Source organism: Cuculus canorus, chromosome 3, assembly GCF_017976375.1.
Source record: "Cuculus canorus isolate bCucCan1 chromosome 3, bCucCan1.pri, whole genome shotgun sequence".
Classification (NCBI taxonomy): domain Eukaryota; kingdom Metazoa; phylum Chordata; class Aves; order Cuculiformes; family Cuculidae; genus Cuculus; species Cuculus canorus.
The window spans coordinates 49,768,977-49,795,478 of NC_071403.1; the positions used below are offsets into that span (position 1 = coordinate 49,768,977).

Genomic DNA, 26,502 nt, shown 5'->3' on the forward strand with positions numbered 1-26,502 from the left:
CTCCAGAATCTCATACGAGCACGCAAATCAGCAGGGAAGCAGAAGCCACACAGTAGCACCAGGTTCTACCCTGCTTCCGAGTTTAGCAGTATGGGAAAGCTTGTTCCACTGCACAAGGCTGTTTAATTTAACAGAAGAGAGCTTAGGAAGCTTCCGTCTGCCAGAAGCCGGAAAGGGGAAGTTTCCCTCTGCTCACCTCGTCTTTCTGTTGCTGGAGACAGGCTTTGGTGCTGGCTGGCTCCTGGACCTGAGCCCCTGCAGTGAATTCGCAACACAGGAGGGTATCTACAGTTTGGATCAAACCCAAATTCTGTCCACATGCACTTTTTAAAATTTAAATAATGAACTTATTGTTCATTAATTGTGTTGGTATCAATTTGATTGCATAGCAGTTTTTAAGGCCAAGCTATTAATAAAGGGCATAGCACGTTAATCAACTTGTATTAGAATATAGTACATTGCAAACAAACAAGAAACACATTTTTATTTCATGTTAACAAGGAAGATACAGAAACTGTGTATTAATATGCCACTTATTGCAAAGCACTACTAATGAACATTTATGCTTTCTTGAAAAAAAAAAACAAACAGAAAAACCCCCAGAAACCCAAGACATTTTACTTACTTTTGCTAATGCTCTGCTAATAAAATTTGATTCCTCGTATCCTTAGACCATCACGACTACAACATTATTACTGCTAAAAATATTTACACTCATGTTTCTCAATTAATTATTGGACTGTGGAAACCTAAAATAGCTTTGAAAATATTAGGCAGTCTGTTAGCAAACTGTAGTATTTCGCTTGTGAGCTTTTATTCTAAGTACAGAAGAATTGAATTCTTTCAATTCATTATGTAAATTCTGTGAAAGCTGACGAATTTTGGACTAGTTATGAAACTATGATGTTTGGTTTAATTAAATATATTTCTGATTTATCTGTTAAGACTTTTCAAATGGTCATTCAATGTATTTCAGTTTTGTGAGGTTGTATGTGATCATGGCAGACAACTCAGAACCTATCGGATAGTAATAACATTGTATGATGCTAATCTGTTTGCATTTCTGGTGTATTCTCTGATCTTAATGTTATCTAAATAATACTGCTGCACAGTGCAAAACAAATTCTTCTGAGTGCCTATCTTATGCTATTTAAGAATTATATGTAAAACCTCATAGGAAGATGATAAAAACTCTAGTTTAAACTTTAATGATTACTATAATGAGATCCTGCTAAACAAATACAAAATTAAATTTTAAATCTCTATGATGGCACAGTGGAATTCTCAACACAATAGGGGAAAATTAAGGCACTTCAGCTATATTTAGTTTCATATTCTGCTGATACAAGGGGTTACATATTTATCTGCAACACACTAATGAAACTCAAGTATTACTTTAATTTACCAGTAGCAAGGATTTGGCTTTCAATCTTTATTATGAAGTCCATGGCAGAAACATTTTCACATTAAAAGCGTATTGTTACACAGATTTTAACAATGAAAATAAGAAATACATTTTGGCTGCAGAAATAAAAATAATAATAAAAAAGCAAACGAAAACCTGTAGCGTACAATTGTATTTTAGAATACACATATTCATTTAAGTACATTTTCCCTTGGTCAACTACTGATGACTTACTTACAAAGCAAGTAACAAACAATGGCTAGAAAATACCATCATACCACAAATTATCTACATGGATATTTCTATTTTCCATACTAGAAAACAGCTATGGTGGCATTTACATCAGTACAATGTTTCTTAATGTATTTTAGTAGCTAGTACAAAATGGAGATGCAGACTGTATAATGTTAGAAAGCAAACATATGGGTCTGGTTTAAAAGAAAAAATAAGATTTCTAGCAAAATGTAACTTTTTTTTTTTTTTTAAATAAAGTCTAATGTTGTGACTGCTCCAAGCACTTCAAATGGGGACTGTCAATGACTCAAATTCCAAATGTTGCTGACAGGGCAGTTGAAATTCAATAAACTAGTTGAAAGAGAAGTCATCATCAGCCTGTGCCAGCTCTTACAGGCTTATCGCTAGATTTCCATTCGCACAGGAATTTATGTTAATAGAGTCAATGCTGTTTTGGGGATCATTTGGCAATCAATAAGAACATGGAATACTTTCATTTACTCATCTCTTGTAGAAGAAGTAATAGCTCCTTGTTTTGATTCTAAATTTGGGCTTTTTTCATGTGAGAAACAGAAGCAGAAAGCAAAGCTTGGAGGTTTTTTTTCCTTGATAAGTGAGAACTGAAAGAAATATTTTCGCTTTGAAATGGTGGAACATGAAATCTTTGTAAGAGAAGACGTCTTGAACTGCAAATGTATTATTCTACATGAACTTGTGAGACTTCAGCACACAAATAAACTGCACAGAAAACACCTCTGAATAAATTTTAAGAGTAAATCGAGTACCCAATAGTATTACAACTTCTTTTTTTCCATTATTTCCCATCATTAAAAGCTCACCTTAATTTTTTCAAACTCTATTTGTCTAGCCTTTGAATTTCTGTTTCCAACCATTTTAACACCATTGTAACCTGTCACAGCATGTCAGGTTGCTACAGGTGCAATAGTTCTGTTTAGACTAACGTATGTATTCCTGATAAACACGACTCTTTGAACACCAGAGCCTGGCAAGCCCCTGTATCTCTTGGCTCTGCTTGCTCTTAAGTTTCATGCTTCTGTTATGCCCAAAGCAGAAGTGCTGCAGAAGCAATTTTTGACAGACAGGAAAAGCAGGCACTTTTCTCTGTGGTGTTTTATTGACGGAAAGTGTATCCTACACATTCCCACAGCATACTGCCCAGACACACTGTGGCACTGGTGTGCAATTGGTTTGAGAGCTATGCGGCAGGAGACCCTGTCACGGCAGTGGAGTAGTTTCAGCTTCTTGAAGTTCCAGCTGAAAAGAAAGAAATTGCAAATACAATGAACAATTACTTGATTTCTTCCCACCCACAAGTTTGTGTGTGTATTTGCATGTTTGTTTTTTTTTTTTTTTTTTTTTTTAAAAGAGGAATTCACTTCTTCTTTGCAGCTACTGTCTTGTCATATAAAGCTAAGAGGCAAGACCTGGCTCTTTTCTACTCCCTTTGTTGCTTTATGACAATGACTACAGAAGTTTCATGTCTGACTTCTAAAGACAAAGAAACATTACTAAATCTGAAATTGGAATTAGAATGTATCTCATACCAAGCCAGTCGTCCTCTTTCTAGAGAAGACTTAAGAATGTCAAAAGTATGTGAGGGTTTCCCTTCTTCCCTGTATTCTTTTTGAAGCTGCTGCTAGGGAGGTACTATTTTAGATGATGCTTTCTGTGCTCACACCAGTACATAGACCAACTTTTGGATTTGCCGTTAAAGTTTAGTTTAAATACTGAGTGAGACAGACTTACATCAGCAAACAAACTCAAAAGCCTCTCAGCCCTGAGTGTCCACAGTATCTATGTTAAATTCCATTTGCATACAGGCACAAGAGCAATACAGATGTTTTCATCAAGAAGATCTGCTTACTGCATAGCATGTCCTGAAAGTCTGCAACCCTTTTCACCACCCAGTCGATGTTGCCCTGCAGCACAAGAGCCTGTGGAAAACAGGGCGCGAGACACCGCGAATAAAAGGTTTATGGTATGGAAAGTAAGAATCGCAGATTAAGCCTAACTGAGAAGAGACAAAGAATGTGCTCCTGTTAAAAAATAACAGCATGTGGGTAAGGGTTTGGGGGCAGGGAGAAGGAAGGTGCATTTTCTAACTGGATTGCTTTCCAAGCCTGTTCAGCAGAGGAGTGGAGGCTGTTAGGGCCTCTGTTATGGAGATAAATTGCTCCAAGACCACAGCATAATCCAAATGCTTCTGCAATTTAATATGCTATATTTAGGGATTTTCTTTATTCTGTATTTCAAATATTTCTCCTCTGCCCCTTTAGGCCAGAAACTGACCTGATCCAAGATGTGAATTCCCATGTCTTTTGTAAAAGTCTAGATCCAGAAATGAATGTTGATGTCTATATTCAATTAGCTTTATGCATTAGATAAAATAGAAGCATTTATTTTTTTATTTTTGAGCAACATTTTTTTTCCAATTTATTAGGGAAAAAATGAATTTTTTTGTTTCCCATTTATTCTGATTCACATTTAAGAAATGCCACAAACCGAGGTAACCTGACAAGCCATTTGATTAGTTCCAGTCCTCATAGCATAGTTTATTCTTGATTCGTTTCATGAAATAGTCTAATAAACACATTCATTATCCTCTGTTACCTAGAAGATTCTAAAATGGCCCATGTCAGTGCAAATTGGCTACAAAAGAAAGCCCAGTTTTATGCATCTATTGAATTTAGACAATATCTTCATAGATTTGATTATTTTTCTAGAAATGGGCTTTATAAGAAATCAGTACTTTATTACTGAAATACAGTATTATTTACAGCAGAGATATGTTAAAAATTAAAATGTATATTAAAAATATATAGAAAGTCCATTCTATACTAATACAGGTACATGTGAATCTGCCAAGGTTTGGAGTTACAGAATCTGCCCAGCTTTTGTCACATTTCTGTGTAGGACTGACCAGCACTCCTCATATTTGTTTGCCCATCACATAACTCTGCGAAAATGAAAGAAAAAACTTTCTTCATTTATTTAAATAAACTGGAATTAGTTTCAAATCAATAACTTTTTTATTTTTACCATGGCTGTTGATCCAAGCGATAAGCACAAAGCTTTCAGGTCTCAATACAAATACTAGAGTTTTTGGTTACTGAACATAGCTAAGCACTCATTTTCAGCATATAAGAGGAACTTGCAGCTTCCATTATGGCATTTAGACACTCCAGTGGTTAAGGTAAAAGCACTGAAAGCTAAAAATACAAAAAAAAAAGTTGCATAGGATGACTAAATAGTCCTGAAAATGTGCCTATACATAATTTGCTTAGTTGCTTGGATACAACTGGATACGTTTGCTTGGATAGGTAAGGCTGCTATAAAAACTTAAATGGGTAACAAAGAAACTCACTGAAACATGCAATTTCTCAGATTTCTATAATTATTATTAATAAATTTTCCTGAGTATTTCGTATTTTTTTAATTAACAGATATTAACAAAAATAAAAGGTATTTAGAAGATATACTTTTGAGAAAAAAAAGAACTATCAACAGATTTTAAATTGAAACATATATAATAATCTAGGACATAAATTACTGTAGCATCTCTGTGCACCTGAAGTAAAGCTACTTCAAAATATTTGTCAAGGTCCTTGTTATGAATCACATTAATGTCAATTACAGAAAAGAAATTCGGCCATTTCCAAAAGCTAATATTTGGTCCTTTATTACCATTTCCTACCAATATTGGGTCAGCTCTGCTTTTCCAGCAATTTTTACAGAATTTCATCACTCTTACTCATTTCAACTCTTCATGCAAATATAAGATTGCATACACCTCCCTGAAAATTAAAGTAAGTCAAGCCTTTAAGCTCACTTTGGAACAAATGTAACCTGTGCATTTTACCACAGGAGTTAGCTGAGTGTAACGCAGGACACTTCCCCCACAGACACGGAACGTAAGTAAGTCTTATAATGCTTTCAGATTTTGTATGACTGATTAGCCACTGCCTTTTCTCCCTCAGAACTATGTTGCTGAGCTAAGCATCCACTATTTCAATAAATGATCACACCCTCAGTGTTATGGATATTACTTTATCCATTTGAAAGAAGCTGCATTTCTGGAAGAGATCTGAACTTGTTCTACTCATCCCACTTTTTGTAAATGCTGATGTAACAGTAACCAAACTCTTAATCCAGAAGAACCTTTGGTGATGCCAAAGAGCCATAAGGTAGGCCAAAGACCAGTATCTTAGAATAATATGAATATTAGTGATATTTCCTGCTACTGATTTTGCACTAATAGATAGCATAGTGGTTCCTTCTACCAGTGAATGCTTTTTTCTAAGTCCTTTTAGAATGTGAGGCCCTAAGCTGTTGAATGATTGAGTGCTTGCAGTTCTCATTAACTGTAGCAGGAGTAAAGAATTCTCACTTGGCATAAAAGCAACTTGTTGAACATCTGTTTCTTCGAAAATGACTTAAACTGTGCTGAGTGCTACAGAGCCTTACAAATAAAATTCATACTAAAGGTCTTATCTATACAAGAAAGAGCTTGTCAGTATACTTGGATCAGCACAGATATACTAGCTACTTTTTTGTACAGAAAGCACTTACTGTGAAAAGAATGTCCTGTCAATAGAATTTACAAAACTCACTGTTTGAGCAAAGAGTGATTTGTTTGGGATTTTTTTCTTTATTTTTTTAATTTATTTGTCCTTTCTGAGACTAAAATCTGCATTCACCCTAGGGCTTTCTCTGTTCAAAAGATAATGATAACAAAAAATATTAGATGTTGCACTTGTAAATACTATCCCAGAGAACCTTTTTAGTGGAGATTAGATTCTGATAGTAGCAAACAAAAATATTGTCTTTTACAGAAATGCTTGCTGTAGAAAGAAAAAAAAAAAAGACGTTTAATAAAGATGTTTGAACATGGCTTGATGTGAATGTATTTACTACAGACTTTGTAGAGAGCGAGAAAGACTGTACCTGATAGCTGGAGTTCAGCATTGAGAAGGCTCAGGTCAGCACACAGCAAGCGCATCTGGCAGAAATAAAACACCGTCAGCAGCAACAGCTGCTGAAGCAAGGGCTGCAGGGGGATGGTGGTGAGGGAAGGGAAATAGGCCCCATCTATGGCCGCTTCAAATTCTTTCAAACACCGAATTCTTCCATGCAAATAGACCTTCCACCTCTCTAAGAACGTGAGCTTCCAAGTGTTGTCTTCTCTCCAGTCCTGGCGAAAAACTGATGGCTACTTGGTAGGAAGAGCTACACAAGTAGCCAAAGCTGGATAGTCAAACAATTTCTTACAGTTCTGAATATAGTTTTTTTGTTCTGTGTCTATTGGCTCCTTGCTTAAGATTCTCTCATTACCTCACTCTGATCTCATTCCTGAGGTTCCCCTTTCTCCTCTGCACTCTTCCTTTCACCTCCCTTTTCTCCCAGCACCTTCATCTTCACATGTCCTTTATTTCTTTTAAACTTATTTTGTCACTATTCTCTGAATCAAAAAAAACCCCCACAACAAAGAACCCAACTACAAGACTAGCTTCCTCCTTATTGTCACTGTAAAACTCACTTCACTTGTTTGATCTACGCCTGCCTCAGCTGGCTTTCTTCCTTGTTGACGCAGGATGAAATATTTTTTCTGTGAAGAATAATTTTCTATTCTGTGTTTGCTCAGTGCTCAGGGAAAGAGACCTTGTTTTTCTCAGACTCTGGGCAGCATCACATGAGTCTTTGCTAAGGATAGAAGTTTAGAAGGCTACAGCTCCCCTAAAAATAATGTGAAGCAAACCTAGATGTAGAAAATGTGTGCATACACACTGCACTGTATAAAGCTGGAACTGTACTAGATACAGGCACAATCCCATTGTCAGACACATGCACATGCAAATTGACTCCACTGTGGGTTACAAATGCATTATTGACAGATGAATCTGTTTAATTCGCCAACGTTAGTAAATATTATACATATTTACATGAATACATATATGTACGTGCCTATGCCAAGTTTTGCAGTTCTGCTCCACCACCAAAGTATGTGTAAGACTAAACACATACTAACTGATTTCAGTTTGGCATGTATGCATCGCATGCTGGTGAACTACAACACCAACTGCAGATGCTTAAGCAAGCTTCCCTTTCTCCCTTCAACCTTCTCCCTCTTCTTTTCTGATACAACTACCACTTTGTCTGTTTGGAGATGGTAATGTTCTGGTCTGGGTTTCCTGGCAGCAGATGAGTGGCAGGTATGCAACTGCTTTCACAAGAAGCCATTGACTGTCTTCTCCATCCCGAGGAGACAGCTCGCTTGTGGCTAAAGTTGCAGCAGTGAGAAACTGGTGCAGAAGCAACCTAAACATATTGCTGAAGGATGGTACAGCAAGGAATGAACTAGACTTTTGCCTTTTGATCTTCTTTTTAATGAATTACAGAGAAGACTCAAACTTTTTCTAGTACTTGTGATGCACATGAGTTACTTTAATGAATGTTAAAATTTGCCTTTATGTTTTGCTTGATGTTCACTGAGGGATGGAGACTGGAAAACCTCAGGACTAATCACAGGAATATGAATATTGTAACAAAGACAGCCTCTTTGAAAAACCTAAGTAAAAATAGCCTGAATAATAATAAAAAAACCCTATTTCATTTGGTATCTGCTGTGCCATAAAATCCCTACTTCTGAAAGGCTTCTTCTACATGGAAAAGATACAGTCTCAGTATACATTAAATGGCAAAGTGGCACAATACTACTTAACATGTATGTGTGTATATGTATATTTATACATCTCTCTCAAAACCTGTCCCTAGCCAACACAGACAATTATCTGAAACTAGAATTGCATGTAGACAAGCCTTTGTCTACTTCTTGCATGTCTTCCAGGACAAACAAGCCCAGGTAGGCCTTCTTTGTACATCGATCAAAGATGCACAAGCAGAGGTTCTTTGCTTTTGTATTCACTGTTGCAGTGGGGGAAGAAGAGAGGTATATATTGCATCCCACTCTCATCTCCCTCAACAGGCAAGGAGTATGAATAGAGAAATTTATGATTATTCTCCAGCCAGTTCTAAAGCAGTCACCTGTTGTAAGCATCCTGCAAATGGAACACTATTTTTGGTTCTATGTATATGCATGCACACTGGACCCAATCATGCAAGGTACCTTTGAAAGACCTCAGCTTCTTGGCATCAACTAGAGCACAGAACAATTACCACCATGCAGGACTGGGCTCTCTGTGTATGCATAACCACACTTAGATCTTCAAATAGCTACAAATCAGTATAAACGGTAACTTCAGAATACATGTCATCTCCAAGTGGGAGGCCTGGATCCAGAGATGACATCTCCACTGCTAGTCATACCTGATGGTTAGTCCTGTCCACAGTGTTGGCAGTGGAAGCATGGTCACGAGTGTTTTGTCGGACTCGGGTGGAGTTTTGCTGCTCAATGGTTGAGGAAGTAGGGATGCAGAACTCTCTGAAACACCTTTTGAAATTCTCATCTAGAAATGCATAAAGGACTGGATTAAGGCAGCTATTTGTATACCCTAGAGCAATGCAGAAGTGCCAGGAGACAGTCTGGAAAGTAGTTTCTGGGATGTTAACCAGCGCTTTAATGATGACATAAATGTGGATGGGAGTCCAGCAGACAATAAACACTGCCACCACTACAAGAACCATCCTTGTGATTCTTCGCAGGTTCCTGTCCTTCTCTTTGGAGCCAGATAACATGCGAACACTCTTTAGGCGTAAAATCATCAGCCCATAGCACACGGTAATGATCAGGACTGGCATGATGAAGGCAAAGATGAACACACAGATTTTCAGGAGGTTCTCCCAGTACCACGCAGGGTGGGAGAACGTAAGTGTGCAGTCAATAGAGCCTGGAGAAAAAAGAATGCAGCAGAGAAGAATAAGCAGGTCAGTTTTTCATTTACTTTTTCTAAATTTTTTTTTGTTAAATACCACAGGCAAATGTGTGAAGATTCACTTAGTAAAGAGCTAAAATGAAGCAATCTGTGTGACCTATCATCGACATGAACATTGACAGGGAACAGTGCTGCCAAACATGAATGAAGTGTGAGTTAGAAAACAAAAAACAAGTAAAACACTCTCTTCCGTGTTCTATTGCTTTGAATTGCTTGTATATTGAACAAGAAAAAGAGTTGAATTGTCATAAATTCTTAAATTTTGACTCATTTTCACTTTCAGTATAAAATGATGTAGAAAGGAAGATGGTTTAACCACTTTCTCTACTGAGAGTTAAGGCATTTCAGGGCAATGGTGAAGATGACATCATGACACTTGGTAACTGCACAATGGAGGATTTGATTTTATGTTGAGATGCTGTTGCTTTATGGAAGGTCTTTGAGCAGCAGCAATTCACAACTTACTCTCCATTCTGTATCACATCCAGCCAGACTAGGGGCAAAATATCTATGACTGCCAACTCCAGTGAGAATATCCTAGATAAATCACAGGCTTCTGTGCTGTTGGAGAGTGCATAACTGCCCCACAGCAGAAGTTAGGCAGGAACAGATACTTTTCCAAACACTACAGTAACTGTGTGGGGAAGCCAGACTTGCACAGACACACAGAAAAAGCCTTTTGTGAAAGACAGCTAAAGCACGTGCTGTGTCTAGTGAACTACAGCCAAATGCAAAATTGTTCAAGGGGTTCACTTGCACTGACGTCTACTTCATACAGTCTGGCGGTCAGAAGTTAACACAATTCCTCTACAATGCAGGAAAAAGTTTAAACATTGAAATGCTCAATTTAATAATGAAATACAGACTTACCATGCCTGTACTTAGTAGTTGCCATGAACATAACTGGCAGGCCAATGGCAGAAGAAAGAATCCAGTTGCAGACATTGACAATTTTGGCATTTCTGGGCGTTCGGAAATCAAGAGCCTTAACTGGGTGGCAAACAGCTACGTAGCGATCCACACTCATGGTACAGAGTGTAAAGATACTAGTGAACATATTGTAGTAGTCTATGGATATAACGATCTTACAAAGGATTGTACCAAATGGCCATGTTCCCATCAAGTAATTCACACTCTGGAATGGTAGAGTACTTGTAGCTAGGGCATCTGCCAATGCAAGATTGAAAATGTAGATATTGGTGGCAGTCTTCATTTTCGTATACCTGGAAAAAAAAATGAGCAAAGCATGTGAATGACCACAATTGACAGTGTTAAACAAAATTGAATCCAGTGCACCATCTAAGAAACTCTGTGAAATACTGTCCTAGAGACCGTCAAAGATAATCTTCTCTGCTTTTAACTAAATGATGGTGCTATGGCTTATCTACAATAATGTTAGCAGTTCAGTGGGACATTGGCCAGAGGGTGTAAGAAAGAAAAGAAAAGATTAATTTAACTTGTGCAGAAAGAAGGGATACATGTAGAAGAAACAGTATTATGGACGCTAAAGAATTGAGAAATAATTTGAAAAAATTTTATTTGTAAATAAAAGACACTGTATTGAATGGATAAGATAGATTTTCTACATCAGCTGATGTCACATTAAGTATCAGAAGTGTGGTCTATACAAACGGAGAACTCATAAGTTGTGGAGTAGTAATTCCTTACATATCTAAGGAATAAGTACATAACAGTTTAGTGTAATTATCAAATCCACTGTGTGTGTCTAAAAATTCAGGCTTTTAACACTTTCTTATTTGTTTATAAATATAAACTTAAAAAATCTTTTGTAATTACATTTATTACATTGCTTTACTAATCTCAATGTCCTATACAAGCTGGACAGATGGTTTTTCGAACTAAATGAAAACACACAGATGCTATTAACCATATGCTTTAAATGTATCAACAGAACCACCATCCTAGGTGGATGCTGCAAGCCCTGTTGCTTGAGGTAGGAATGCACACTCTGCTCCACAGCACCTCTTTGTGCAGGAGGGTCTTTGCACACCCTTCTTCCTAAGTCGGTGCCACTAACTACCCAAAAAGTATTTTCTGAATTTTCAATGTGTCACACTTTGATCAAAACTGAGCAGGGGCAGCTTTTTATGCTTTAATTTGTTTGTATGACTGTACATACTACTGTTTGTAGAGCCCAAATTCCTCCTTAGTTTCACCAACTTCTGTGAAGAGCCCTTCACAGTTTCAAGTCCTTGTGTCAGCTGAGTAGCACTTGAGATCTGCTGCTTATGAGGATGCTGTACTTCTGCAGGGTTACAATGACTGTTTTGCTCTAAGTAATGTTCCCGGCTATGTCGCCCTGCTATCCTGCTTGCTGCCGAGGCACTGTGTCTGCTTGGCTTTCAAGGGTCATACAGCTTGCTCTTTTGATAAAACTCCCTTCAGTTTCTGCAAATAACAAGCACAGTGTTTGATCAAACATCTTACAATTTATGGAGTAGTTTGCAAGAAAAACACCCGATTTAAAAATAGTTTTCAGGCAACTTGCCAGGGAAGACAAAGTGTAAAAGTCAGTATTTAATGTTTTTTCCTCTGACTTTGATCTCCCCAGAACACGCAAGAAAAAAGGTGATAAGGCTGTGTAGGGAACACACTTTTGAAAAGGTCTGGAGAAATGCAGACCTCCTGCTGAATGCATCTGAAGAAGTTTGCACTGCCTTTGTTCTCTCATTTTCTAGCGCTGTGCACAAGGAGCCACTAACAGTCCTAATTTTAATTTAGGGTGTCCTTTTCAAAAAAGATCTTCAAATAGATCCAAGCTCTTTCTTCACTTCTTGAAGAAGTATGACCCGAGTGCAATACTTCCAAGTTTTAAATAAAAGCTATATTCTGAAAATACCCTAAAAAAACTTTTCCTACAGGTGCGCTCAATTTAATTCAACAGGTTGTAATGCTAATTTAGGAAGAGGTAGATGCTGCAAGCATCCATGCCTCTCTCTGCTGGGAATTATTTAGAAAAAATGTACAGAATTGCAGTGTGGGAGAGATGCACAATAAGCTACAGCTCCAAAAAGTAGTTTGTAGGGAAAATATTTTCTGAGCAATTTACTGAAGAATCTTGCAGAGTAGAATAAAAATGGCAACATTTTTATAATTACTATTACCCACAAGGAAAATGTTGTTCTAAGCCCTCTTTTTGCCATGTCCCCTCTTGTTTATGAACCATGCTTTTTTCCATAGACCTGAGAACAGATCCAGGACTAGCTAACATTGTTTCCAGAAAGCTAGGCTGGAGGTTTGATTATGTTATGAGCAGACTCGTCTGGCTTGTTCCAGTCTGGTCTGCTCAAGCAGCAAGAGGAGTGGAAGGGCAGTGGTTCTCAATTCTGCACAGGTGGGGAAAAGCAATGATGCCCTAAGTGAGGATGCTGATCCATGCTTAGCCCGGAGGTGACTGCCTTGGGTGGACAAGAAAGCACACTTCATTATGCTGCTCAGTGCTGCTGCCATCACGCACAACTCTGGCACAACTGTGTCTAGATCAAATTATAATGATAATGATTTTTTAATCAGTATTTAAAGCCATGCTGGAGCTTTAAAAGAAATGCTTGATACAGCAAAAAAAAACCAAAACAAAACCACCAACCAGTATGTGCCTCTTGGGCTAGTATGCCAAAGGATGGGCAGAGAAAAGCTCTGAATAAATGGAATAAAGCTTCTTCGCTGGGACTGGCATGGGCCTCGTCTCATTTAAATGCTACACATTTTCAGTTTTGCTATCTTGCTTTCATTGTCACTTTGAGCTTAAAAGTTCTTGGACTTATTTAGTTTAATGGGCACTACAGGCTATTAATGAAGGGTTTTGCTTCATGTACTCTGTAATCTTTATATTTCTAATCATGCTGCTCTTACAAAGAAAGGAAGCAGAGCTTTTATGGTGATAGAAAGTATTTACCTCTGCAACTGCCTAATCAACAAAAGCCTATTGAAATTCACAATTTTCTTTTCAGTGAATTCTATGGGATTTCGGTATTTCTCTGTATTGAATATTTCAAGATTTTATTAAAGGCTAATTTCTAAAAGGTTCTTTTTTTAAACATGCTTTTTTCCAAATAGGTAGATTATCGGTGTGCCCAGGATTATTTTTTTTTGTATGAACATATAAATACTGAAGTAATTGATTGAAAGCAATTTTAACAGCATGAAAAATAACAGTCCCTCAAAATGGAGCTCTTAAAAAGTCTTAGTCTTAGCTGTTACTATATCTTTTGCTAAGGTGTCAGTCTACATATTTGAATAAACATTTCCATCACATTTATGTGATGAAATTTTTGTACTTCAGAGGGACTGGGTTTCAAATGTAATTAAAGTCACAGGATATCTGTATGACTTATAATACGAAAAGTATTGTATTTTTAAAATATCTTTTAACGGATACTGGGTTTGCCCTTTCATTCAAGGCCACCAGAGAACCTAAACCCAAGGAGACGTGTAAAGAAAGAGTCTTAAACGCAATCTAATGAAAATCTGAATGCTAGAATTTAGGTTACATTGACATTCCAGAATCTAAAATACTAAGTATATAAAATTATTCATAACAATGAGCAAGGTTGCAAGTAAAGACAGAAGCTGGCTTTGGGCAACATTACTTTTATTTTTACAGCTCTCCAATTAAAGACTAATAGAGGAACATGATTTTTTTTTTTTTTGTGAATACTTAGCTTGATACTGCTCTTGATACATATTCAAATTAATTATGTTCATTATCATACAATCATAGAATCGCTCAGTTGGAAAAGACCTTTGAGACCATTGAGTCCAAACGGTCCACTACTAAATGATATCCCTGAACGCTGCATCTACTTGTCTTTTAAATATCTTCAGGGATGGTGACTCAACCATCTCCATGGGCAGCCTTTTCTGGTGACGATAACCCTTCTGGTGAAGAAATTTTTCCAAGTGTCTAACCTTGCACACCCCTTGTTGCAACTTGAGGCCATTTACTCGTCTTATCGCCTGTCACTTGGGAGAAGACCAACACCTACCTTTCCGCAACCTTCTTTCAGGTAGTTGTAGACAGTGATAAGGTCTCCCCTCAACCTCCTTTTCTCTAGACTAAACAATCCCATGTCCCTTAGCTGCTCTGCATGAGACTTGTTCTCCAGACCCCTCATCAGCTTTGTTGCCTTTCTCTGGACACACTCCAGTACCTTAGTGTCCTTGTAGTGATGGCCCCAAAACTGAACACAGTATTCAAGGTGCAGTCTCACCAATGCTGAGTGCAGGGGCACTATCACTTCCCTGGTCCTGCTGGCTGCACTATTTCTGACACAGGCCAGGATGCCACTGGCCTTCTTGGCCACTTGGGCACACTGCTGACTCATATTCAGCTGGCAGTCAACTAACAGCCAGCTTTCTCTGGCTTTCTCTGCCAGGCAGCTTTCTTGCCACTTTTCCCCAAGCCGTAGAACTGCATGGGGTGGTTGTTTCCAAGTGCACGACTCAACATTTGACCTTGTTAAACCTCATCCCGTTGGTCTCAGCCCATCAATCCAGCCTGTCCAGATCCCTTTGCAGAGCCTCCCTACCCTCCAGCAGATTGACACTTCCTCCCAGCTTCCTATCATCCCCGAACTTACTAAGGGTACACTCAATACCCTCATCTAGGTCATTGATAAAGATATTAAACAGAACTGAACCCAACACTGAGCCCTGGAGAACACCACTTGTGACTGGCCAGCAACTAGATTTAGCTCCATTTACCGTCACCCTCTGGGCCCAGTTATCTAACTAGTTTTTTACCCAGAAGAGGGTGTGCCTACCCAGGCCAATGGCAGCCAGTTTCTCAAGAATACTGTGAGAAATGATGTCAAAGGCTTTATTAAAGTCTAGGTACACTACCTCCACAGCTTTTTCCTCATCCATTAAGCAGATAACCTTGTCGTAGAAGGAAATCAGGTTTGGCAGGACCTGCTTTTCATAAACCCATGTTGACTGGGCCTGGTTGTCTTGTGTATGCTGTGTGATAGCACTCAAGATGACCTGCTCTACGATCTTCCCTGGTACCGATACAAAACTGACAGGCCTGTAGTCCCCCGGATCCTCCCTCCAACCCTTCTTGCAAATGGGTGTAACATCAGACAACCTTCAGTCAAGTCGAACTTCCCCAGTCTGCCTGGATCGCTGGCAGATGATGGAAAGAGGCTCGGTGAACGCCTCCACCAGCTCCCTTAATACCGTTGTGTGGATCCCATCCAGCCCCATAGTATTCTGAATGTCTAACTGGACAGTTATAATCCTGACATCCACTAGTATGTCCTTTCTGTTTCCTCAGTTCGGGTTTTATATTATGAAATATCTATGTTCATGAAGCAATTTGTTGTTGGTAGTAGTAGATTATAAAATGGACTTACAACAGTAAGAACATACTTCATGTCTCTCTTAATTCTGTAAGTCAAACTCAGTCTTGCCTTTATTTCCAACCCAGCAAAGCTTTTAAATGTACTTGAAGTTTGAAGGTCTGAGCTGTAGAGGTCCACTCAATTGGGATAAGATAAAGTTGGAATAAGATAAAGCAATACAGAAAATCAGGAGAAACATACTCAGAAAAAACAGCAAGCTCCTATAACTCAATAATAAATAGAAAGTCTTGAAATTACCTCTTCAACTAGCAGGCCACAGGCCACTCGTAATTTGCAAACCAAATAAAAAGTTCATCAAACCACCCTAGAGAGACCACCAGCTACACTGCACAAAGTGTAACAGCATCTTGAACAGGAGCCACAAGCACCTTTCCTTTCACCTCACAGATGTGGAACAAGAGACGTGAGCACACTTCTTCCTCTTCTTCTGCAAGACACTTGGTGTAGTTTTGTTTCTGACCTGCCCACTTAAATTTAGTCTCCACCTTACCACCTCGAAAATTTTTTGAATAGTCTTTTAAGTCTCAATGTCTCAAAAATAAAGAACAAATAATGTGAAGACCATATTTTTTCTTAAAAAAATTTTTAGGTCACATCAGACTTTATCTAAGCTTAATACACACAGTTGGTATACTGCCACCTGAGTGTTGTCCCTGATGCATTGTTGAAATACATCCTTCTGCAGACTCTGCAGCCCTTCTATACCAGATGAGTTTTATAGCATCCTTGTACCATGAAGCTAGTGCAAAGAAGTCAGAGAGGGGTCTTTGTTTAGCCTAATGAATATACTAATAAACACTATTGTGTATTACTCTGAAAACTGCTCCTATCTGAATAGCAACAGTGAAAAGAAAAGCCGATATGGTCTTTTGCACTTAGAAAATGGGCTCGCCAATGATAGATTGGCAATAACTATTTTGAGCAACACAAGAGGCATGAAAGCTTTTGTCCACAGAACGCCAATCTGGAGATGCAGACTGCTTAAACTGATCGGTGCTTAAGTTCAATGCAAAATATTTGAAAAATTGGCTTAAGTACAGAACTTCATTGCAGAAAGTAGTTATTCAGGAAAATGATTCGACAGCTGAAAGAAACAAGAGCCAGCAATTGGGTCTTGCACACAACCTGACATAACTCTTGTTGATGCTGGATGAGATTAGGTTACTGTTTCAAATTCATGCTCTTCTTGCATAAATGACTTGTTAAACAAATGACGAATCATTATGTGCATACATTAGATTAGTTGAGGTCTCCTTGGGTGGGAAGATTAGAACAGGTGAATCATGCCTAGCTGAACCAATTTAAATGAGCATTTATTTCCATGGCTGTTCTGATGCATCTTTTATGTGCAACTTAAAAAGTGTAGGAAAGAGGAATTTTTTTGCATGCTTTCCTGAGATACCAGGTAATTTCAATCTTCCTTGAGCCCTTAAAGTTTTGACAAAGGGCATGTCATATTCAGAAAGGTCTGAAAAAAACCCCAAGAATTTCATGTCTGCCAATCCAATTAATATACTTGAAACTGAAATAATGTCTCTCAGCTAGGTCATATCCTGACAAGTACCTTTGAGCTAAAATGTCACAAATAAGACTTAGCTGATAGCCATCAAATCTTATCATCCTTTTTCTTTCTTTTGATGGTGCTGGGTCTACAGATTGGAAGACCCACCCTGTATCTCCTGTTGTAACATGCACTGTGGCAGTCTTTTACCTATTAAAATTTTGAAGTCCTATATATTCTCCATGAGCTTAACCTACCTGTCTGGGCGCATATGATTTAATCAGCTTGAAGATCTAGTCTTTGATTTTTCTGTTCAGGAATACTTCAGAATGCTTATGCCTCAACCCATTAAATTCAGCCTGTGGGTATAAGCACCACTGGTTTGTCTATAACTCTTACATGTTATTATGCAGTCATGCAACCCAAATTGGAGGTGCCATACTATGGTCAACTATGCACTCGTCGTTTTGATTTATAGTTACTCTGGAGAGATCGTAAACAAGGATGTGATTGAAAAAATAATAAGCCCAGAGGAAAAACAAACAAGAAATTAAAAAATCCCCTCCAGCAGGTACAACATTATCATAGAAAGTGTTCACACTTAATTACAATGAAATACTGCAATTTGGAGCACATTTACTTACTTCCTGCACTGATTCCGAGTTTGGGGGTAAAAACTGTATTAGGGAACAAGGCTTTACTGCCTTTAAGAAAGACAGAGGCAAAGGCTGTTTCCTCCTATTAAAGCCCGGCATCCTAACTCACAACATGGTGCTAGCCAGTCACTGTTGTGACCAGTGATGGTGGTGGACAGATGAAGAAACAAATGAATACCAAGCAGAACTTTAATTACCAAGTCATTCTGTACTAAGGTGGTACACTAGAATTAAAATTGCAAGGCATAGTTATTAAAGAAACTTGGTGGGGAACACAGCAAGGCTTCTACATACATTACGCTGGAGCAGCCTTTCCCTCTGTTCCTCATACATCAGCAAGGCAACATCCACTTCCTGAATGTATATGTGAATATGGACCTTAAGGTAGAACAGAGAACTGCTGGATTGTAGCTGTTTCAGCCGCTACCTCTTTTCTCCCTCGCCCTTTGCTTTCCCACTGCCAAGTTCCTTTTCCACTTTATTCTTCTCCAGAGCACAAGCGAAATGAATCCAGAATTCCAACAAAGTTTATTTCTTTCAGATCATCTTGTTAGCATCTTTGATTTCTCAGCTTGTCCTTTGCTTGCATCAGAGACTGTCTCAAGGCATGTGCAGATCCACCAGCATCTACTTACAGCACCCAGGCAGAAGAGTAGGCGGAGCACATCACTTAGCATGGAGGAGCACTGGCTCAGAGCCTTTTCTCCTGTATTATGAACCACTTGGTGACTTCTCTCAGACCTCAGCTTTGGGAGAGGGAGAGCTAAATGAAACCCTTTTGGGCAGTGCTAACTTTCTTCAGACTCTGGTGCCGGGCTTTTGGGGAACGATATAGCACCAAAAGAGCTGGGAGGGCATCCAACTCATCCTGTTTTCAATTATTTACCATACCATGTTGGGCTTTGGGCTAAAATTCACTTGTTGCTTTCTTCATGGCTTTTCTGATATTTTGCTACTGAAAGGCATCATATAAAGATCCTCTTTCTGCTATTTAAGTTTGTTGAGGAAACAAAACAAATTTCTTTGTTTGGGAAAGAGTTATTTTGGGGAGGAAGGCTGGCCATTTCCCTTGATGTCTGACTAAGAGGATTAACAAGCAAGAAGATTACTTCGAACAGAACACACAAACTCAACACTAGTCATAACAGGTAACTATTCTATTATTTCTCTTATTATTTTCATGTCCTTTTTAATCACATGTATATACGCAAAATAACCTGTCAGAAATCTCTACGAAATAAAGCTGATGTAGTGCACTCTGTTTCTTCCAAAGAATGGAGGGGAATCAGCTAAGAAAATGTTTTTATAGATATACCAACTTGCCACACAAAGATTTAAGATGTTGCAATGTTTTACAGCTCCTGTTCTCCTAATTTCTTTTTCTTTTCCCAGACACCATAAAACGCTACCTAAAAATAAAAAACAAATTACAATAATGCACATGCTCCTATGTCCAAACAGTCATTTGCTGGTACACTTCCTTCTCTTCCACTCTAGTTAAATAGAGGAAAAATTATCTGCCAATTATTCCAGGACTTCATCTGGCTTGTTTGTTAAAACACCTTTAGCTGAGTCTCTGTTTGCCTGGTGCTGAGGCATATATAGATCTCCAGTAAAGGTTGCTGCTTTTGCAGTTATTGTCTAACACATCTCTCTGAAATAAATCAATGGGGCTAAAAAGGCTAACTCCAATATATTGCCATTATCCAGCAGCAGGTGCTTATTGCTGAAATGTTTGCTTTGCTAGGAAGGCATAGAAAGGAAAACCGTTGGTGTCTTGAACTTAATTTTCTCCCCTCTGCCTTCAGGGAAGCATAACTGAGAGTTAAATCACTGACTACGTCTATGATAAATGCAGTGACATTTTTCTAGAGCAGACAAGTTAACAGCTACTTTTTCTGGTTTCCAGGTGCTGGCTTCCTCCTCCTGATTTGTAGTCTGCTGTCAGGGAAGCCTTAAGACAGTTTTACCACTAGTAGATGCGAGATCATGTTTGAGGAGTGGTAACCCCCTCTCCGATCAGAGTGTATCACGGAGGTAGCACAAGGGTCAAGGCAATGCCATGAACTGTACAGATTAAAGTAATGCTAAGTATACAGGGTATGGTCTCTCACATACAAGAGGCTGGGATCTTCTAGTGAAACTGCAGGTGTGATCTGGAAAGGAATGGCAGGGGTGAGATAAAAGGACTGGAAAGAGAATAAACACAGAGGAAGACCTACCTGTGACAGGGCGAAAGCAGGCAATGGTGGAGGCAGGCATGACAGAAAAGAAGGAGTACAATCATGTATTTTGAGAAAGAAGCATCAGAAATCATGTATTTAGTGTCCATGTGACAAGGATGACATTGCACCTGCAACTGGGACTCTGAGGGAGGTACTGAGGCCATCACCTTTATGAGAATAATTTGGGTCACTGGCTTCTTGGATGATTTTTCCATAGAGACAGCACATCCCAAAGCTGGAGGTTACCACCATGCAAGGGGTGTCATGGGAAAACAGAAAAATATACCTTACCTACTGCTCCCTGTTCCCCCTTAAGAAAGAGACTTACTTCAACTAGGATTGCTCCATACAACACAACAAGGAGATGCTCCATTTTACACATTTTTGTTCTGAAGTTTTATTCTTGATCTGAGATACAAGATCTTATAGCTGATAATTGAACACTTCTCAGTAAGAAGGTGGAAAAAATATGCTATTTCATGTCTTTCACAGTTATTTGATGAGCTATGGTCTGTCATTTCTACCTTTTTCATCATGTAAATTCAAAGGGAAATATAAATAAAATTTAGAAGTGTGTAACATTAAATGGATAAATGAGAACATCCTTTAGCACAGATTGGCTAAGCTATGGAACTCCTTGCTAGTGAACACCATTAAAAGCCAACTTCCAAAAGAGCAGGCTAATGTATTTTCGACAAAATTTTGACCATGCCCATATCAATATAATTTATTAAAAAAGAGAGAATATGAAGGTATATATTCATATATAGGTTTGTTTATTTATTTGCTTCCCTTGTTCTTGGGGGAGGGACAGGAGCCGCTTGCTAGTCAAACATTTACACACTGGCAGAGTTTGGTAAACTTCTATCATGAACAGCGTGCAAACAGAGACACCTGCCTTTTTGTAATGCAGGATGCTGATCCTTATTTAACACAGCTTCTGTGCCGTTCCTGCACAACCTGACCCCCTCAGTTCTGTCCCCTGATCTTCTTTGACTTGTCTTGGTAAGCAGTACTGATTCATAATTGACATAACTGGTTAATGCTGCTGTGGCTTTAGCTAACAGGTTTTAGCAGTGGGGTGGAACCTTTTCTTTGCAGACAGTGGGACAGGCAGGACACATATCTGTACATGCAATTCTATCCAAATGCAGAGATTTGTGCAGCTGTGGACAGGAAAGAGAAGAATGAATTTTATGCATTTCTTGGTTTCTATGTTCCCCGACCTATGGTGCTACAAGAAATGCTGCAGGCCTTCTTTCACACTGCATCTGTAAATTCATGTCACCCTACAAAGAAGAACAGTTTAGATGAAAACTGCTTTCCTTCAGCCACTTTCAAGCTTGTGATCATTTTCAGTTTATTCCCCTAAATGCTCTCTCCCTGCTTCATATGTTATGACCTCTTCCCAAACCCCCCACTCCTCCCTTTCAGTGCAAGTGTGAGAATATTTATTCCTCCTTCCTTCAATTATTTCTACCCTAAATTCCGTTCTTCTTCGTAAAACATTTTTTGTGAAGTGTGAGTGAGCCGAGCCAACTTGCAGTACTGCGAAGTCTTTCTAGATTAGCTGATATTTCAGTCACAGCTCTTTTTTTTTTCTAAAACACTTAAGAGGCTGTTTTGAGAAAAGGAGAAAGAAATCTTTTCTGGTTTTTTTTTTTGGTTTTTTTTTTTTTTTTTTTTTTGAGCAGGCTAATAACTTACTCTAATGAAACAAGACATCTCCTTTCTCCTGTGAAGGATCACTGAGAACCAGAGGCCTTTTGTTTACGGTATGTGACAAAATTAATAGCAAAGCCATTAAGGAAACACTCTTGACTTGAGTGAATTCAGCGGCTGTTGGTAGAATAACAGCCCTCTCAAGGCAGTGGCAGGGGAGGACTGGGGCCTCCGAGAGCTATTCCTCTCTTCCAGACGAGTGATACTAAAGATTTTCATCTATGATCTATTACAGCTTTCTAGCATATTGCCTTCATCATGGAGCATATTCTTCTTCCCACTCTAATGTGTGAGTAATATCCCAATGACTCGATGAGAAAGCTGGAAAAGCTTTCTTTGTAAGAGATTTCTGTGTATAATATTGTATAAATTAATTCAACAGCACAAGGTACTAATTGTACACTTATTGTACTCTGCAGCAGCTAGAAGTAGCATTTGCTGTTGACAGAGCCACAACAAGACTGTATATATGTCAGTAATCTATACTTACACAAAACCCATAAGAAAAATGGATAATAAAAATTATCTACAGATTTTTCAGGCTACAGGAAATTCATAGCTGGTAGTAAAACCTGACTATTACTGCTGTCACTCAGAAGGCATTTTTTTTTTTGTACTTATCAAAAGACACAGCTCAGTGTTAGTAACATGGGGTTCAGCCTCACACACTGCAGGTATAACACGTAAATATTAATTCAAGGATCAGAGTATCCAGCTGAACAGCAAGTATGGGGGAGAATGAGAAGGATGGATGAGAATGCATTAATTATAAAATAACATGTATATAAGTCGAAAATCCGTGCACCTGCTTTGCATGAAAAGCCTGATTTTTACACAGATAACCACAATGTATTTCTAACTTCTTGTTATAGATATGCCTGCTTTCTGACCCGTTTGCTCCAGCTGGGAAAACAGGGTGGCACTGTGGACTAATAGTGACAGTTCCACATCAGGAAAGCACTTGCACAGTTCTGGCTCCAAACCCAAGAATCTGCTTCATGCGGAAAAGCTGTAAAAATAATAATGTTTATAAGAATACTATAATATTTACTAAAAATATTTCTAAAGAAGCTGAGCATGAGATATTAGCATGCAGCACACTGAATACGAAGTCACTGTTGCTTTCACTGGGGCTGGACTCTGAAAGGTGAACAGGGACAGGGTTTCAAATATTTAAGCACCTACCTCCCAACTCTTAGTATTTTCAAGGTGAACTAAGTGTTAATATCATTTATAATCTTATTTCCAGTGGTCTCAACTCTTCTCAAAATGAATACAAAGTTGAATGTTTTGTTCTTCCTGAGCAGGCATGGTGTGGAAAGTAAGTAAAGAAGGGGAGCTTTATAAGTTGCCGAATATAATCCAGCAAAAGGTTTCCCTCCTATCTGTAGCTGGATCCAAGGATACATGAATGTGATCACATTTGCTCACCATTTCAGAGACGTATATTATATTATTGAGAATACTGTCATGTTAGACTAGCTTGCAACAGGAAATAAACCAAAAAGTTCCCTATTGCTGTCCAAATATATGAAACATATAGAGAAGCACAAAAAGGAAATGCATTTTCATGTTGCTTAAACCACAGATCCTATTCAACCATTAACATGTAAACTCTTTTCCATCCCAAACTGATAAATATTAGCTGCATGATATTAATTAGGAAGGAGCTCTGTCATACCAAAAGCTGTTCTTGTACAGGAGACCTAGGTTCAGTCCTGCCTTTGCCATAGAATTCCTCAACGGTTTTGAAGAAGTCATTTCATTTATTTGTGTATTCCTCTGTAAAATGAAAATACATTTTTGCTTTCCCCTATTGGTTCTGGCTTTTGTTTTTAAGCTGTAATCTCAGAGAAAGATACTCTCTTTAGATAGAAATCTAAATGCAAGGCCCTCATTCAATTATGCTTTGTGATGCAAGTGTAATTCAATTAATTTATGTAAGAAATATGAACCTAGTGTGGGTTATGCCCGGTATAAAAATGTAATTCCAGGGACAACCTGTGGCATATTTCTCTGTTGACAGCTATCCTGGCTCTGTTACATTGTGCATCTGCTTTTTCTCCCAGAGGAATGCATTCAACACTTGCTCAGCCGATTGCAGTCACATCCCGCTTCAGAAGCCTTTCTGCAGCTGTCTTCACAGCTTGAGTCTCAAACCGACCAAAACCACAGGGCAGAAGAGAGTCTCCCCAGCTCTGTGCACTTAAAACGCAGCCTCTAAAGTATAGTTAAACCCACTATAGGTTTCCGAACTGCTATAGTTCAAACCACTGATGCAACATTACTTGTGTTCCCGTTAGGTCTACGAGCTGTACAAGCTTTGCAGTGACATCCCCAACACATGCCAAAGGAATTATCCTCTGCCACGCTGCAGCACCCTGCCTCGACCGCTCTCCTCACCCCTGTCTTTTTATAGCTAGCACCACCAGCGCTGAACCCACCGTGAAGCCACCCCAGTGCCACTGGCCTGCAAGTGATCCTGGCCGCCAACCAAGCTCCCGGCAGCCAACGACACCCATCCCCGACAGCTGCCACCCCGACTCCTCGGGAAGCAGAGTGCTCAGAGGGAAAAGAGACGCCTTCCAGACCTGGAGGAACTGGAAGTGCTGGGACTACCCCGGCAGGGAGGGAGCGAGCTCCATGCGCATCCCCTGCAGCTCCATGGGCATCTCCCGTGGGCTCCGCAGGGCTCAGCGTCTGCTGGATTTGGACCCCACAGGCAGCCACAAAGAAGAGGCGCTCGGTCAGCCCCGTTCCGCCCCGACGCTCCCGGGAGGTGGCGGTGTTCCCCCACGGATCCCGCAGCCCCATCGATTCCAGGCGGGCAGAGCAGCCCGTTTAACCTCGCTCTCACCCGCTTTCCGCCGATTTACAGGCATGGGATTTCTCGTGCGTGGAAGACAAGTTGTGAGTGACTTATAAAAGCCCGGGTGGGCTTGCGGGGGAGAAAGCTGGGAAGCGCCGAAGCACAGCCGGGAAGCCGGGAGTGCGGAGAGCGGCCGCGATCCTGGCGTATTTATACACGTGCATACGCGTGTATGTACATATATAAATGTATATGAATATAAACACACATATCCAGCCTTTAGGCAGAGGACCTATAAACCCCGGCAGACAGAAGCGTTTAGCCGCAGTGCAATCTACGTTTTGCTTGTGCGTTTGAAAGAGATGGGGAAAAGGTGCGCGGATGCGTGCCGGCTGCCCGTGAGCGACCCTGGCGGTGGCTCAAATCCCTTTAAATCCTCCCTCCTCAGCGGACAGGTGCAGGATTCAGGCCTCGCTGCCCAAAGCACCTGGAATCGGTGCTGCGGCACGGAGGGTCTGCACAGCATCCCCGGACCTGCGGCACTTTCCGATGGGACTGTCCATCCCGGCCGGTCCTCGCGGCCCCGCCGCGAGTTTCTCTTCCCTAATCACCTTCTCCAGCGCTTCCCCAGAAACCTCCCTCCCTCCCCGCAAGGGGCAGGAGCCCCTCCGCACCCCCCGGAGCCGCCCTTCGCCTGCCGGAGAGGGACCGCAGCATCCCCCGCCGCCGGGCATCCTCCCCGTCGGGGCGTCTCGGCACTCACCTGATGATGACATACATGACCAAGAAGTTGCCGAAGAGCCCCACGACGCACACCACGGAGTAGAGGGCCATGATGGCGATGGCCGTGACCACGGAGGGGCCGCCGCCCGCGGGCACGCACGGCCCGCCGCCCGCGCTGCCGTTGGCGCCGCCGCAGGGATCGGAGCGGTTCCATCCCGCCGAGGCATTGCCCCAGGCGCAGGGAGGCGCGGAGGGGCGGCAGGCGGCAGCGGAGGCGTTGGCGGCCGAAGGGACATCCAGGGCGCCGGCGAGGAGCGGCGCGGTGCCGTTGTTGCCCAGCAGGTAGGCGACGGCCATGGCGTGTGCAGAGGCGACCAGCGCGGCCACCAGCGGCTCCCCGTGCCCGAGGGGCCGCGGGCGCGCTGCGCTGATGGGGAGGCGGCACCCACCGACCCGACGGCGCGCCCCGCCGCTGGCTGCGGGCACATGTGTGCGGCGGGCGGGGCGGCAGAGGAGGGGACAGTGGCGGCAGGGGCGGTGGGGAGGCGGGGCTCGTCCCCTGCGGTCCCACCCGCGCCGGTGGGTAGCCGGGAGCTGTGCTCGGAGCGGCGCCTCCCGCGGGGCCGGCCCGCCCCATCGAGCCCCGGCTGGCTTCCCGCTGCCACCTCGGAGGGAATCGCCCCGAGCGTTCCCGAGCTCCGCGGGAATCGGTGGCAAAACGCCAGAGAGAAAGTACCGGGAGAGACCGACTTAAGAGCCGGGCAGGGAGGAGGTCGGTGCGCAACCGATTAACCTAATCAGTCAGGGATCTTGGCAAAACAGTGTCCTCTGTGATTATAGAGGTGGCTGAGCCTTGTAGTAAAATCACAGAATCATAGAATCACTAGGTGGGAAAAGACCTCTTGGATCGTCGAGTCCAACCGTTCCTATCTGC

At 40.7% G+C, this 26,502-nt stretch overlaps 1 protein-coding gene and 1 long non-coding RNA gene across 3 annotated transcripts in view; one reads left to right on the top strand and one right to left on the bottom strand.

The window, feature by feature from the left end:
- Positions 1-606: 606 nt before the first annotated feature.
- OPRM1 (opioid receptor mu 1) lies at positions 607-26,055 on the bottom strand. Of its 2 annotated transcripts, none has more exons than XM_054063557.1 (4): positions 25,609-26,055; positions 10,420-10,772; positions 8,984-9,123; positions 607-2,914 (listed from the first exon to the last, which is right to left on the bottom strand). In XM_054063557.1, the coding sequence occupies exons 1-4, from the start codon at positions 25,923-25,925 to the stop codon at positions 2,876-2,878; spliced, it is 849 nt and encodes a 282-aa protein (XP_053919532.1). In that variant the 5' UTR covers positions 25,926-26,055; the 3' UTR covers positions 607-2,875. The 2 variants fall into 2 exon arrangements, with proteins under 2 accessions (XP_053919532.1, XP_053919531.1); XM_054063556.1 differs by having other exon boundaries at positions 8,984-9,504.
- LOC128851822 (uncharacterized) overlaps positions 25,810-26,502 on the top strand; it is a 42,539-nt gene continuing 41,846 nt past the window's right edge. The window contains exon 1 of the long non-coding RNA XR_008449316.1: positions 25,810-25,910. This is a non-coding gene — a long non-coding RNA (uncharacterized LOC128851822). The remainder of the gene's footprint in view (positions 25,911-26,502) is intronic.

Coding starts and splice junctions, on each gene's coding strand:
- OPRM1 (XM_054063556.1), bottom strand. CDS start 25,925: ATGGCCGTCGCCTACCTGCTGGGCAACAACGGCACCGCGCCGCTCCTC. Junction 10,773..25,608: donor GTCATGTATGTCATCATCAG/GTGAGTGCCGAG, acceptor TTTTTTTTCCAG/GTATACGAAAATGAAGACTG. Junction 2,915..8,983: donor TGGACAGGACTAACCATCAG/GTATGACTAGCA, acceptor CTTTCTTTTCAG/CTGGAACTTCAAGAAGCTGA.